Source organism: Pristiophorus japonicus, chromosome 13, assembly GCF_044704955.1.
Source record: "Pristiophorus japonicus isolate sPriJap1 chromosome 13, sPriJap1.hap1, whole genome shotgun sequence".
NCBI classification, from domain to species: domain Eukaryota; kingdom Metazoa; phylum Chordata; class Chondrichthyes; family Pristiophoridae; genus Pristiophorus; species Pristiophorus japonicus.
In genome coordinates, this window is record NC_091989.1 from 62935149 (window position 1) to 62950712 (window position 15564).

The 15564-nt window shown below is 41.2% G+C and overlaps 1 protein-coding gene across 1 annotated transcript; it reads left to right on the forward strand.

The window, feature by feature from the left end:
• The first annotated feature begins 4108 nt into the window (after positions 1–4108).
• rergla (RERG/RAS-like a) lies at positions 4109–14323 on the forward strand. The gene is made up of 5 exons (XM_070896680.1): positions 4109–4314; positions 4480–4536; positions 5534–5607; positions 7182–7330; positions 13217–14323. Exons 1-5 carry the CDS (start codon positions 4263–4265, stop codon positions 13485–13487), a joined length of 603 nt encoding a protein of 200 aa, XP_070752781.1. The 5' UTR covers positions 4109–4262; the 3' UTR covers positions 13488–14323.
• Positions 14324–15564: the final 1241 nt, after the last annotated feature.

Genomic DNA, 15564 nt, shown 5'->3' on the forward strand with positions numbered 1-15564 from the left:
CACATCAACTGGTTCTCCCTTGTCCACTCTACTGGAAACATCCTCAAAAAATTCCAGAAGATTTGTCAAGCATGATTTCCCTTTCACAAATCCATGCTGACTTGGACCTATCATATTACCTCTTTCCAAATGCACTGCTATGACATCCTTAATAATTGATTCCATCATTTTACCCACTACCGATGTCAGGCTGACCGGTCTGTAATTCCCTGTTTTCTCTCTCCCTTCTTTTTTAAAAAGTGGGGTTACATTGGCTACCCTCCACTCCATAGGAACTGATCCAGAGTCAATGGAATGTTGGAAAATGACTGTCAATGCATCCACTATTTCCAAGGCCACCTCCTTAAGTACTCTGGGATGCAGTCCATCAGGCCCTGGGGATTTATCGGCCTTCAATCCCATCAATTTCCCCAACACAATTTCCCGACTAATAAGGATTTCCCTCAGTTCCTCCTCCTTACTAGACCCTCCGACCCCTTTTATATCCGGAAGGTTGTTTGTGTCCTCCTCAGTGAATACCGAACCAAAGTACTTGTTCAATTGGTCCGCCATTTCTTTGTTCCCCGTTATGACTTCCCCTGATTCTGACTGCAGGGGACCTACGTTTGTCTTTACTAACCTTTTTCTCTTTACATATCTATGGAAACTTTTGCAATCCGTCTTAATGTTCCCTGCAAGCTTCTTCTCGTACTCCATTTTCCCTGCCCTAATCAAACCCTTTGTCCTCCTCTGCTGAGTTCTAAATTTCTCCCAGTCCCCGGGTTCGCTGCTATTTCTGGCCAATTTGTATGCCACTTCCTTGGCTTTAATGCTATCCCTGATTTCCCTTGATAGCCACGGTTGAGCCACCTTCCCTTTTTTATTTTTACGACAGACAGGAATGTACAATTGTTGTAGTTCATCCATGCGGTCTCTAAATGTCTGCCATTGCCCATCCACAGTCAACCCCTTCAGTATCATTCGCCAATCTATCCTAGCCAATTCACGCCTCATACCTTCAAAGTTACCCTTCTTTAAGTTCTGGACCATGGTCTCTGAATTAACTGTTTCATTCTCCATCCTAATGCAGAATTCCACCATATTATGGTCACTCTTCCCCAAGGGGCAGATATAACGCTCTCGCATAGGATGAACGCATCATGGGTGCTCCCAGGGTATCTCGCCTCACCTGACATGATGCGATACATGTTGTCACACACGAGCTGCACATTCACGGAGTGGAAGCCTTTTCTGTTCCTGTACATCTCAGAATCCACCAAAGGTGCTTGCAAGGCAATGTGAGTACAATCAATGCAGCCCTGTAACTTTGGGAAGCCAGCAAACTTGGAGAAGCCCACAGTCCTGCCACTCATTGTCTGGGCGGTCATGGGGAACTTTATGCAGTCATTCCTCCAAGCATATAGTGCAGCAGTCACCTGCTGAATGCAGATATGTGTTGCATGTTGAGAAATGGTGCACAGATCCCCAGTTGCGGCCTGGAATGATCCTGATGCATAGAATGAAAGTTGAGCTGTAACCTTCACTTTAGCTGACAAAGCAGTTCTCATGATGCTTCTAGGTTGCAGGTCTGCTTTTACTAACTCACAGATCTCGGTTACAACTTCTTTGTGGAAACACAGCCTTCTCACAGTCTGCCTGTCAGATGCAGATATGAATGCCTGTCTCGATATTCCCGATGTGGATAATGCCTTTTGCCCATCATTGTACGTGCTCTGAGGTTCCTCATGTGATGACGTTGAATCAATCGTCTCCTCTGCAGCACCATCATGCAGAAGGCTTGCACGAGGTATGGCATTGTCAATATTGCCCCCATAATTAAATTGTACCTTTGCAAGAAGCTCAAAACAGTAGGGCAAGGAGTTAAACTTTTCTCTTCTCTCTCCCCCCAAGGTCGACGCCCTAGGATGGACCACACACAGGTCTGCGCATGCGCAATAGGTTTGCTAGAACGGGAAGCTAGGCATTCAATGAGGACATTTGGGGTAACAAAGTCTAATGCAATTCTTTGCTCCTCACTGGGCTCAAGGGTCGGCCGGCAGAATCGTTCCCTCGCCCGGACACAGGGGCTCGGCAACACCCAAACACTGACCCCCCCCTGGGCTTCTTTTGAAGTTGCTGCATAGTGTAAGGCTTCTCATCTCTTCAGTTCGGCTTCCACCCCTCCCACCCCACCCTGGGCTTCTTTTGAAGCTGAGCCCCGAGACCCTGTGTCCGGGCGAGGGAACGATTCTGCCGGCCGACGCCCTGACCCTCAAGCCCGGTGAGGAGACGTTCGGTGGTAGCATAGCACTTTGAAAAAAATCCAAAATTAAAGAATTGCATTAGACTTCCATTTTTTCCATTTTGCATTTGAAAAAATTAAGCTTCAGGATGCATATTTAATGCCTTCTTGACTCCCTCCAAAACTTTGCATAAAAACAATGGTGTCTTTCTGCACCGATTTTTTTAATATACGCTGGTTTTTCTTAAGTGCCCAGCAGGTTTTTTGGGAGTGGTCACAAACACTTTCCTAGGAAAAATGTAAGTTGGCCAATTTTGCATAAATCTGAAAAACTGGCGTGGACATCAGGTGACGCAAAAAAATCGTAACTGACTGAGTTACACTGGCGCAGAAACTTTGGGGAAACTTGGATATTTTCATTTACGCTCCAAAAAAGCGGCGCAGATAACAGGGGAAAATTTAACCCATTATCTTGGACTATAATCATTTCCCTCTGAATGATTCCTCATTAGTTATACAGGAAAGACGTCAACAGCATGAATTAAAATGATTCCCTTGTCTGGCCTCCACATCCATCCCAGGTCGCTCTTCACGTCCACATGGTTGCTGATGTCACATTTGGGGATTGTTTATTTTGTCAGTTCAGTGTTTATATAATCACTTTAAAAAGCACGAAATCTGCACCTGACAGCAGCACCAAACTCCCCTTGGCCGACATGAACGGTTGTGCACAATTTAAGATTGACGCTCCTAGGCACAAACTTAAAAAGGAAGTTTATAACACTGAGCTGATCAAAAGATTATTCAGCCTATTTCCATGAGCCACATGCCCGCCCTTGAATAGTTTATAGTTCATAAATAGAAGGAACACCCTACAAGAATCAGATAACATGTTTCAGAGGGATAGCTTTGGAATCTGCATGTTAAAATATGACTAGCTTGATATTAACATTTGCTCGCGCTGTAGCCTTGAAAACGTTTTCAGTCATAACACCTTACAAACCGGGACACAACCCCACCCTGCTCCAATGAGACTCAGCTCCCTGCACAGTAGGTGAGTGTTTACAATATTCATTCCGTCCCTTAGGCGGCATTAATCTGTGGTCAAAAAATCAGCACATCAAAGTCCGAAGATAATTGCCATTAATGCTGGAACATTTTTGTTGGAGCATTAACTTAAGTTCATCATTGCAACTCTAAAAAGTCCGTGCATTTTGCAATTCAGGCTTATTCTTAATGACAGCGTAACGAACCCAGTATCCCTTCCATTACTGAAACTTTTAAAGGTGGACTCCGCTTTCATGAGTCAAATTTACCTCAGTTGTCTGCTATGATTCACATTTAATGCAATTATGTGCAGTATCTATTATTCAACTTTAAAAATAGCTCAATGTTACCATGCAATTTTCTTTCCTATTGCATTCTGTAACCATTTCACTTATTATTTCCTTGTTACCGCACTTTCTGACATACTCTCAACAATTAGGCTTCCCATTTTATTTATAGTTTTACTTTATTCTCCCACACGTTATGTTTAATCGTCCTATTTCCTTTATCCAATTCCTTTGTTGCATTGTCTGTGATAGTTTTGAATGACTTTTCGTTTCTTTCTATATATAAATGCAACTTATCTCTGAATTTTCCTTATTTTTTCCCATTGCAGAGGTCAGATGCATAGATAGGGATCTGTGCTCTTTCTCCACCTCCCTCTCTTTCCCCTCAGGGGTCTGTTGGTACTGCTGTCTGCATGCGAGATTCCCAAATGCAGAACTGCTCCGTCCCCTGGAGGCCGGGAGGATGATTGACAGGCATTGCGCCAAAGTGACGCACGCCCAGGCGCACTTTAATAAAGCATTTCGCCCCAGCGGCCGGACCCAAACAGGAACAGGTCGTGGATGTGCCTTAGTCTAGCAGTAGAGAGACCGGGATGTGACAGCCTCTCATAGTCTGCCATCAAGGAGAAGATCTTCAGCGCGTCTGCAAGAAAGCAGCAGCTCACTATAGCTCACAAACAATTGGATTCAACACTGATTCCAAAAGCATGAATGAGATCAAACTTGCTGTGTTAGGAAACGATGGAGTTGGGAAATCCGGTGAGTGAACATCACTGTATAGGCTATTTCACGTGTATATTTCTAAATATTTAACATATTTCCCTTGCATTTTTTTGTTAAATTATCATGATATTACAGGGCAGTTTAAGGACCCCCCGCATTGCTGGGTGCAACATCTTGATTATTTGGTTTATTTGTTTGCAGCTCTCATCGTGCGTTTCCTAACCAAGCGTTTTATTGGCGAATATGCGTCCAGCTCCGGTAAGTACAAAAGATCTCAATCCCACATTTGGAACAGGAGTTCTTAGAAATCTGAGCTCACGGTGCATAAACACGCGCCCACGCAGTAAACTTTTTTTTAAAGATGCTGGTAAATTTATTTCAAACTGCACTGGTCTCGCTGCAGCACCTACTTGGTCACAGCATTGGCAGTTTGGGGAATGAGAAACTACAATATGACCTTGTGCACTCAAATGCAAATACAACCTGTTTATGTTTGTGGAAACATACAAAAGCACCTGATCTGTGTGAAGAAGTACCCTGTTGCAGGAATTACCTCTTGTGTACAGTGATGCCCGTGCTTCCTATTTATGATGTTATTCACTGTAAAATGCTGGCAAGCGCCTTTTAATGGAGTAACATCTCCATAGCAACCTGTCTGGCAAGAAATGTTTGGCCCATTACTTACGCTGCCATAACTTACCTTTTAATCTTAGTTTTAATCACAAGTAAAACTTTTAGAACTCTTGAAAGCCGTATTGAAAACTTTCAGCCCGTGACAAGCATCGAATGTGCAACAATGCAAACCTGCCATGTTACCCAGACTATGTGCAGCGCTCAAAAAGTGTGTAGTTTGTGGGATCTTCCTGTGCACAAATTGGCATGTTTGTCTACATAAAATAGTGATTGCATATCCCAGCCAATGAATGATGTTACTGAAGTTCTTTCGGATGTCCTGTAATAAGGCTCGCTATAAATCTGTTTGTTTATTCTTAAATCAGCTACTTCAGGAGCTAAACTTGTCTGAAATCTTTCAAATTCAATTTTTAATTGCAGCTAATAAAATCCAATATTTACTTGATTTATAAATATTATGTTCACAGCAGAATACATTACTTAACTTCTAGTGCTTTTACATTTAAAACAATATATCTAATTGCTGAAATGGAGTTATTTTGAAACACATCTTTAGGGAAAGGTGCTGCAGTATTGCTGTGTAATATTCTGATCAAAGCTCCGATAACTTTTGTTTTTGCAGAGTGTATCTACAGAAAACGCTTATCCATAGATGGGCGACAAATGAATTTAGAAATATTCGACCCTTGCTCCCAAGTAAGTATTTCTTCAGAGTAGGTTCTCTTGTGCCAAGTGAAACAGAGGACTTGTCTGATTGTTGGTAGCAGGAAAGCTACTCTATTCTGAAGACTGACAAAGTCATGTCAGTTATTCCTATGTCAGATAGGAGTAATAATATGATCTCCTCATGTAGAAAATTGTTCTATAATAACTGTTAAGTTGGTTCCATATATTGTTAGTATGAGGGGGTAGTAAATAAAGCTTACAAACCTGTAGATAACACCAGTGACTGAACTTGCATAGTAATCCCTAAGATGTGAAGTGTTTTGAGATGTCCTGAGAGTTGTGATAGGTGCTATAACCACATAGAAGGCTTTGCAATGATGTTTCCACTGACTGACAGGTTAGTAATAAGGGACATAACTTGATGATTATCATTGGAGGAACAAAAGGGAAAGGTAACCATAAATATTTTCAAGCAGAGGGTTATTCGTACCTGGGTATGCTTTAACACAAAAGACTATAAACATCATTTAAAAAGCAATTGGTGAAGTATTTGAAAAGGAACAATATAAAAAGATATGGGGAAAGGGTAGGGAATTGGAGTCGAGAGCTCCCGATGAAAAGATAGCACCAGAGTGATGAGCAAAGTGAGTTCCTTTTGTACAGTAAATGCTATGATTTCTTTCTTTGATGAAAGTCATCAATAGAGTGTTGCTTGTATTATCTCACTTTCTCATTATATGTAGATAGTTAATGACCAACGTTTAGCCTTTTGTATCTATTTCACCAACTTTAATTGAAGGTTGCAAAAGCATAGTATGCAGGAAAAGCAGGTGATCAGGAAGGCTAATAGTATCTTCGCCTTTATTGCAAAGGGGATGGAGAATAAAAGCAGGGAAGTCTTGCTACAGCTATATAGGGTTTTGGTGAGGCTACACCTGGAATACCGTGTGAAGTTTTGGTTTCCATATTTACGAAAGGATATACTTGCTTTGGAGGCAGTTCAGAGAAGGTGCAGTAGGTGATTCCAGGGATGAGGGGGTTGACTTATGAGGAAAGGTTGAATAGGTTGGGCCTCTACTGGCATTCAGAAGAATGAGGATCTTATCGAAACATATAAGATTATGAGGGGACTTGACAAGGATGTTTCCACTGATAGGGGAGACTAGAAATAGAGGGCATGATCTTAGAATAAGGGGCCACCCATTTAAAACAGAGATGAGGAGGAATTTCTTCTCTCAGAGGTTGTAAATCTGTGGAATTTGCCGCCTCAGAGAGCTGTGGAAGCTGGGACATTGAATAAATTTAAGACAGAAATAGACAGTTACTTGAGCGATAAGGGGTTATGGGGAGCGGGCGGGGAAGTGGAGCTGAGTCCATGATCAGATCAGCCATGATATTGAATGGCGGAGCAGGCTCAAGGGGCCGTATGGCCTACTCCTGTTCCTATTTCTTATGCTCTTAATGTCAATGATATGAATAGATTAACTATAATAAATGTAACTCTGTAATGCACAAACTAGAATTATGATTAATAAGTTAAATGAAGTAGCTTAAAGCACAGGTCAGACTGCCCAGTGATTTTCTGACAGCCCTTTCTCTTCCAGCATTCTGAGAGCAAGTCCTCGCTGATTGATCAAGTGAACTGGGCTGATGGGTTTGTCGTGGTGTACAATATTGGTGACCGGTCCTCCTTTGTCTCTGCAAAAGCACTCATTCGGCGGATACGAGAACTGAATAGTGAAATTTGCAAAAGGTAAGAGCACATTACTCTGTTACACTCTCGTACTCTGGTTACGCCTTGATTTGGGCTAGTTAGATCTATTCAGTGGCTGACTCTTCATCTCACTTACAGCAACTTTTTCTGCATTCTGTTGTTAGATTTTCCCACTCACTTCAACAATAACTACATAGTCACTCTTGTTGACTGGTGAATTTTTTAAAAATGTTGATGCATCTTGACATGTTACACTCATCAGATGCACATGCTTATAGTTCCTTTCATATAGGAAGTAGATACAAAATGCTATAGTCACCACAGGAAGCATGCAGTCCTTTATTTGGGTAGTCTCTGTCTCATTCATCCAGAACTTCAGCTGGAGTAATGTGCTCTTCATAGAATCATAGATAGAATCATACAGCACGGAAGAAGGCTATTTGGCCTGTCGAGCCCGTGCCAGCTCACTGCAAGAGCACTTCAGCTAGTCCCACTCCCCCGCCCTTTCCTCGTAGCCCTGCAAATTTTTTTCCTTCAGGTACTTATCCAACTCCCACGATTGAGTCTGCCTCCACCACCCTTTCAGGCAGTGCATTCCAGATCCTAACCACTTGCTGCGTAAAATGTTTTTCCTCATGTTGACCATGGCCTTCACATCCTTCCTAAAGTGCGGTGCCCAGAATTGGACACAATACTCCAGTTGAGGCCGAACCAGTGTTTTATACAGATTCATCATACTGTCCACGCTTTTGTACTCTATACATCTATTCATGTAAGGTCTTTTGTTCTAGATAGCTAGATAGATTGAACTGTTGTGCCCTTGACCTGCATTACACCTGATGTGGGAGTGCGTGATGCTCCCACTCCGTCCCCTGAGGAGCCAGAAACAGTGCTCCCATCTTTGAAGAAATTATCCAGCATGAGCTTTAAGAGTGGAGCGGAGAACATTTGGAGGCTGGGGGAGGAAGCAGCAAAGAATAACTATTCTATTAATCTTGGATCATTTTATCTCATATGTGCTCATGTGATAAAGAACTATTGGCACGGCTGGTACTTTTGCATTGTGCCAGTACTTGTGTGCACATAGGAAGCACAAGAAAAGTAATGTACAGGAAAAGCTTGATCAGAATGCTAAATAAACACTGTGGAAGTTTTGACATATGCAATTGTGGTCAATTTAACTATACTGCGTCACAATTACATTTTAAAGATGTTAGCATTTCCTGACTAGTTTTTAAGCATGCTCAAATCCAAGCAAAGCTCAGAACAGTTCTTTAGGATGTAATGAGCAGGATGGATAAGGGAGACCAGTGGATGTGGTGTATTTGGATTTCCAGAAGGCATTCGATAAGGTGCCACATGAAGAGGTTACTGCACAAGATAAAAGTTCACCGGGTCGGGGGTAATATATTAGCATGGATAGAGGATTGGTTAACTAACAGAAAACAGAGAGTCGGGATAAATGGGTAATTTTCCAGTTCGCAAACAGTGGCTAGTGGGGTGCCTCAGGGATCGGTGCTGGGTCCTCAACTATTTACAATCTATATTAATGACTTGGATGAAGGAACTGAGTGTAATGTAGCCAAGTTTTCTGATGATACAAAGATGGGTGGGAAAGCAAATTGTGAGGAGGACACAAATAATGTGCAAAGGGATATAGACAGGCTAAGTGAATGGGCAAAAATTTGGCAGATGGAGTATAATGTGGGAAAATATGAGGTTATCCACTTTGGCAGAAATAATAGAAAAGCAAATTACAAATAAATGAAGAAAAATTGCAAAGTGCTGCAGTACAGAGGGACCTGGGGTTCTTGTGCATGAAACACAAAATGTTAGCATGCAGGTACAGCAAGTAATCAGGAAGGCAAATGGAATGTTGGCCTTTATTGCAAGGGGGATAGAGTATAAAAGCAGAGAAGTTCTGCTACAACTGTACAGGGTATTGGTGAGGCCACACCTAGAGTACTGCGTACAATTTTGGTCTCCGTATTTAAGGAAGGATATACTTGCATTGGAGGCTGTTCAGAGAAGATTCACTAGGTTGATTCCAGAGATGAGAGGGTTAACTTATGAAGATAGGTTGGGCCTATACACATTGGAGTTCAGAAGAATGAGAGGTGATCTTATTGAAACATATAAGATAATGAGGGGGCTCAACAAGGTGGATGCAGAGAGGAAATTTCCACTCATAGGGGAAACTAAAACTAGGGGGCATAGTCTCAGAATAAGGGGCCACCCATTTAAAACTGAGATGAGGAGAAATTTCTTCTCTCAGACGGTTGTAAATCTATGGAATTCTCTGCCCCAGAGAGCTGTGGAGGCTGGGTCATTGAATATATTTAAGGCGGAGATAGACGTATTTTTGAATGATAAAGGAATCAAGGGTTATGGGGAGTGGGCGGGGAAGTAGAGTTGAGGCCAAGATCAGATCAACCATGATACTGAATGACGGAGCAGGCTCGAGGGGCCAAATGTCCCACTCCTGCTCCTATTTTTTATGTTCTTATTTTATCATCATTACACCACTGTGCCTAAAGCAAAATACTGCGGGTGCTGGAATCTGAAATAAAAACAGAGACTGCTGGAAATCTCAGCGGGTCAGACAGCATCTGTGACGACCCTTCATAAGAACTGCCGAATGTTCGAAAAAGGCACATTCTTAAGCACTGAAAGGGGGAGGGGAGCAAAGAACAAAAGGGAAGGTCTGTGATAGGGTGGAAGACAGCAAAGATTAGAGACACCAAAGGGATGATGGGCTGAATTGAAATGGTAATGACAGAAGTTAGAAAAAGGTTATTCTGGATAGGGTGTGAATGGCGGAATAATGACCAGAAAATGGGAGTGGTGATTAAGAGCGAAGGTTGTCAAACTCAGTGTTACGGCTGGAAGGCTGTAAAGTGCCGAACAGAAAGATGAGGTGCTGTTTCATGAGCTTGCGTTGAACTTCATTGGAACAGATAGTAGGCCGAGAACAGAAAGGTCAGAGTGAGATGGAGAGGTCAAGTGGGATTGGGATGGAGAAGAAACGATGTTTGTGTTATTTACTTACTGAAATTTAACCACATGAATGTGCCCCTTTAATTAGTTTAAATTTATTGTAAAATAGTAAATTATATCGATTGCGAAGAAATAAACATGGATTTCTAAAGCTGTGTACAGCGCTATGTATTTATTGTACTATAGATTTTCACATTACTTTTCTCAGTGCACAATAATATACAATTGTCCAATTATGTTGATGGAACAGTTAAACAATGAGCTTCCTGATCTATTTGAGAGGGGAGGGGGGGGTATTGTTTGGACATAAAGTATGAGAATGTTTTTTTTTAATTTGTAAAAAATCATTGCAGGCTAGGTTGGACACATGGGTTACACAGGACATTGCTAGCAACATGGGAAATGATGTAGCCTTGATTTTCTGATCAGTGTTGTTTTAATGCTGGCATTAACCCAATGGCTAAAATTACACTGATTGGAAAATCTAGGTTTGTATTTTCAGTTCATTAGCTATAAATCTAGAATCTTATGTGCAATACTACCATTGCTTCCTATAATAAATTGTAAAACTTCTAATTTTGGAAATAATTAAAAAGATATATCTGAGCTCTGTACCCAGTGTATGGACTGTAACTAGTAGGGCTAGAGCTATACTACATAATCTAGACTACTGATGCGATCAAAACATTTGTGTTTTCAAAAGTGTCAACTTCAGCAAAACTATTATGTTGTGGAGCCCGGTTGAGTTTACTTTCATGACTCCGTGTTCTGAAAATTATAATTATTAGAATTTGTAGTCTTGATTATTTCCCATACCATGATCTGTGAAGAACCAAAACCATATTTGCCTTTTTTTTTTAAATCATTGTATATAAAGATGCATATTCCCTTTCTTAGAAATGATTTAAATCAGGTTTAGCGTACCTATCCAAAAATAAAGCTCTTAATCATCTCATATGTGTTTCAACAAGAATTCTTAACTGACATTGGACCTTGTAGGTGAACAGATTTTCTTAATTTTTGTTATGCTATTATATGGTTAAATACACTGCAGCTGAAAGACTGAACTTTGTAACATTTGGCTCAGTTAAGTGACTTGTTTATTGCTTGAGAAGTGATGAAGGATCGCTATTATAGGTGCTTTGTGATTGATCGGTTTTATCACTAGTCCCTCATTGGTTGATTTTTGGTTGTACTTAAAATCATCCATTTAAAAATTGCACCCACCTGCCATTGTGTTTGCTAGTCATAAACAATGATTACAAAACGATTACTAATTCTTTTGCCAAAGAAAGATAAGCCAGAGTGAGCAAGTCTCAGTTTAAACACTTGCTTATTACAGTGGATTTTTTTAACCAAAGTTTAGGCCCTTGAATATGTTTTGCTTTCATAGAAACATAGAAACATAGAAAATAGGTGCAGGAGTAGGCCATTCGGCCCTTCTAGCCTGCACCGCCATTCAATGAGTTCATGGCTGAACATTCAACTTCAGTACCCCATTCCTGCTTTCTCGCCATACCCCTTGATCCCCCTAGTAGTAAGGACCTCATCTAACTCCTTTTTGAATATATTTAGTGAATTGGCCTCAACAACTTTCTGTGGTAGAGAATTCCACAGGTTCACCACTCTCTGGGTGAAGAAGTTCCTCCGCATCTCGGTCCTAAATGGCTTACCCCTTATCCTTAGACTGTGACCTCTGGTTCTGGACTTCCCCAACATTGGGAACATTCTTCCTGCATCTAACCTGTCTAACCCCGTCAGAATTTTAAATGTTTCTATGAGGTCCCCTCTCATTCTTCTGAACTCCAGTGAATACAAGCCCAGTTGATCCAGTCTTTCTTGATAGGTCAGTCCCGCCATCCCGGGAATCAGTCTGGTGAACCTTCGCTGCACTCCCTCAATAGCAAGAATGTCCTTCCTCAGGTTAGGAGACCAAAACTGTACACAATACTCCAGGTGTGGCCTCACCAATGCCCTGTACAACTATAGCAACACCTCCCTGCCCCTGTACTCAAATCCCCTTGCTATGAAGGCCAATCAAGGTAAATACTTTCAACATTTCATATGATTTATATTGGCAAGGAGAGTATTTAACAACATTTCTTGACAACTACTTGGCATCCAATAGTAATAATTTATAGTGATTCAAAGAAAAATTAAGTGTTCAACAAGATAAAAGAGAAATTTTAAAAAAGTAGTTTTTGAAGTTTATTTGTAAAGTTCAAGATTGATTGAAAAGAACAGTTTCCATGAGTTTAATTTAAAGGTGTTACCTTATAACATGACAATAATTTAACACTTACACCTGTAGATGCTTTGCCACTTTTCTAGGTACTAATTCCCATGCAATCTGGAGATGGAGTGGAAAGGGTATAGAAGATTTACATTGGATACATTGGGTGTTTAAGGCCCAATCTTCTGAGTGGCCCAGGGAACCTCCCCACAAGCTCTGATATTGGGAGTTCACAGGGGCAGTGCTCATGATTTGCTATTATGCATGGTCAGAGAAAGTGCATACTTGGAAAACTAGGGCTTTAGTATCCATAATCCAGAATGCAGCCATTGCTGAGTGCCACATGTATTACATAGTTCTTCTCAAAGATGTGCAAGTAGCTATTCTATTCAACTTCCGGCATCAACATGTGCAGAATTAATTTAAATTTGAAATTGCAGTGGAAAGGGAAGCAATAGCAAGATATTACAGTGCTGGAAATCCATCTGCATCAAATAAAGGAACTGGGTTGTATGAACAAAAATATATTCTTTTAACAGCTCGTATCTATGGGATCGTAAATTAGCAATTGTGAAGCTGTACCTGAAGATACATAATTGTCTTTTGGTTTCACATTTACTATGAATTGTTGGCGGTTGAAGTGTTTATGAATTTACTGACCGTTCTAACCCATTGTATTTTCTTCACTTTTATAGAGAGGTTACGTCAGTGATATTTTTAGTTGGCAATAAGCAAGACTTGTGCCATGTGAGAGAAGTGAGAGAGGAGGAAGGACTGCTCTTAGCTGGAGAAAACAAGTGCCAGTTCTGCGAACTATCTGCAGCCGAGCACCATCAAGAGGTCGCAATGATGTTTGCAAAGGCCATCAGGAATGTAAGTGGCAACCGCAGAAGAAGACCCAGTGGTTCAAAATCAATGGTTAAGCTAATTAATAATGTGTTTGGTAAAAGAAGGAAATCTGTGTAGCATGATACAATTTTCTCCATACCGACGTGTTGTAATGTATACAAGCCTCCCCCAATAATATCTGGTGTCTCCTTTTTTACCTGATCACAATCTGTAAGTGGACATTGAAGTTAATCGTTCCAGATCAACAAGAGAAAAAAAGCCCAAAAAACAATTCTATATGGATAAAAATGTTAAGCTTCCAATTGAGAAGGATCCAAATTACTGGCAGTGGGCAGGATTTTCTGAATGAGCACTACTGGCACAAATTAGTGAGTAGAGGATCGTGCAGTCTGCAGATTGGTTGCACTGACACTCCCTGCTCAAACGCCTGCTATTCAAGCCCATGGTACAAAGTTAGATTGTAAACTTTACCCTTATGTGTAATATTCTGACTTACAGTTAGTGTCTATAATACATATTGGTACATTATTACATCAAGTAAACTGTAAGTGTGCCATCTAGTCTGAATTTTGTATTATATTTTGATAACTATTTAAGTGTACATCATTTTGTGGGAGATATTACCAATGAATATTAAGGTTGGTACATACAAAATAATAGCTTGTCTGTACTTATGAATAGCTCTTCCAAGATTAACATCCACTGTTCTTTTACACTTGGGATTATATCTGGAGCATGTGTTTGGTACATCGTAAAGGTACAAAAACAAACCCTGGCTTAGTGTTACATATGTAAATATGTGAAAGTTTTGTAAATCACAAATAATATGAAGACCATATTGTACAAGTTTATGTAAATGAGCACTTTGTCAATTCTGTGATGTGTTGATTGGTTTATATACTTCTACTTATATTGTGTTCAGTGTCATGCAATTAAAAGCTTTACACTACCAACGTGTGTTAATAGTTATTTTTAAATTCCTCTAACAGCCAGTTTGGGATGAATTACTAATTAGTTTGGAATTAACATTGAAGGGTAACTTTAAAAACGTGCACTCCCAGCATGGAGCCACACACTAGGAATTTCCGTATGTGCCGCCTTAATTTTCTGTCCATTAAAATTAATGGATGAAGAATTGTGGCCGGGCACAGTAACTCTTTGGTAAGTATTCCCAGCAAGCGAGGTTTTGCACTGGAAGCACTCCTTTGTAACTTTTACCTGTTATCAGTACTTCCTCCTTTACTGTCCTATTTTGCTGCATCAATTCCTATGTGGACGATTGCAGTCTTCCCTCCTTTAGTTTTGGTTGAGTGAGAAATCAGCCTGAGTATTTTTTAAAAATTCGTTCCTGGGATGTGGGCATCGCTGGCGAGGCCCAGCATTTACTGCCCATCCCTAATTGCTCTTGAGAAGGTGGTGGTGGTGAGCCGCCTCCTTGAATCGCTGCAGTCTGATGAAGGTACTCCCACAGCGCTGTTAGGGAGGGAACTCCAGCATTTTGATCCAGCGATGATGAAGGGACGGTGATATATTTCTAAGTCAGGATGATGTATGACTTAACAGGGAAGTTGGAGGTGATGATGTTCCCATGTACCTGCTGCCCTTGTCCTTCGAGGTGGTAGAGGTCACAGGTTTGGGAGGTGCTGTAGTGCATCTTGCAGATGGTACACATGGCAGCCATGGTGCACCAGCGGTGGAGGGAATGAATGCTGAAGGTGGTGGATGAGGTGCCAATCAAGTGGGCTGCTTTGTCCTGGATGGTGTCGAGCTTGTTAAGTGTTGTTGGAGCTGCATTTATCCAGGCAAGTGGAGCGTATTCCATCAACCTCCTGACTTGTGCCTTGTAGATGGTGGAAAGGCTTTGGGGAGTCAGGAGGTGAGACTCTGCAGAATACCCAGCCTCTGACCTGCTCTTGTTGCCACAGTATTTATATGGATGGTCCAATTAAGTTGCAGGTTGATGTTTGGGGATTCAGTGATGGTAATGCCACTGAATGTCAACAGGCGGTGGTTAGACACTCTCTTGTTGGAGATAGTCATTGCCTGGCCCTTGTGTGGTGCAAATGTTACTTGCCACTTATCAGGCTAAGCCTGAATGTCATCCAGATCTTGCTGCATGCTTCATTATCTAAAGAGTTGCGAATGGAACTGAACACTGCAATCACCAGCAAACATCCCCACATCTGACCTTATG

Excerpts from the sequence above, each read along its gene's own strand:
- rergla (XM_070896680.1), top strand. The coding sequence starts at position 4,263 with ATGAATGAGATCAAACTTGCTGTGTTAGGAAACGATGGAGTTGGGAAA. Across the intron at positions 5,608-7,181 it reads TATTCGACCCTTGCTCCCAA|CATTCTGAGAGCAAGTCCTC; the intron begins GTAAGTATTTCT and ends TTTCTCTTCCAG. Across the intron at positions 7,331-13,216 it reads AATAGTGAAATTTGCAAAAG|AGAGGTTACGTCAGTGATAT; the intron begins GTAAGAGCACAT and ends TCACTTTTATAG.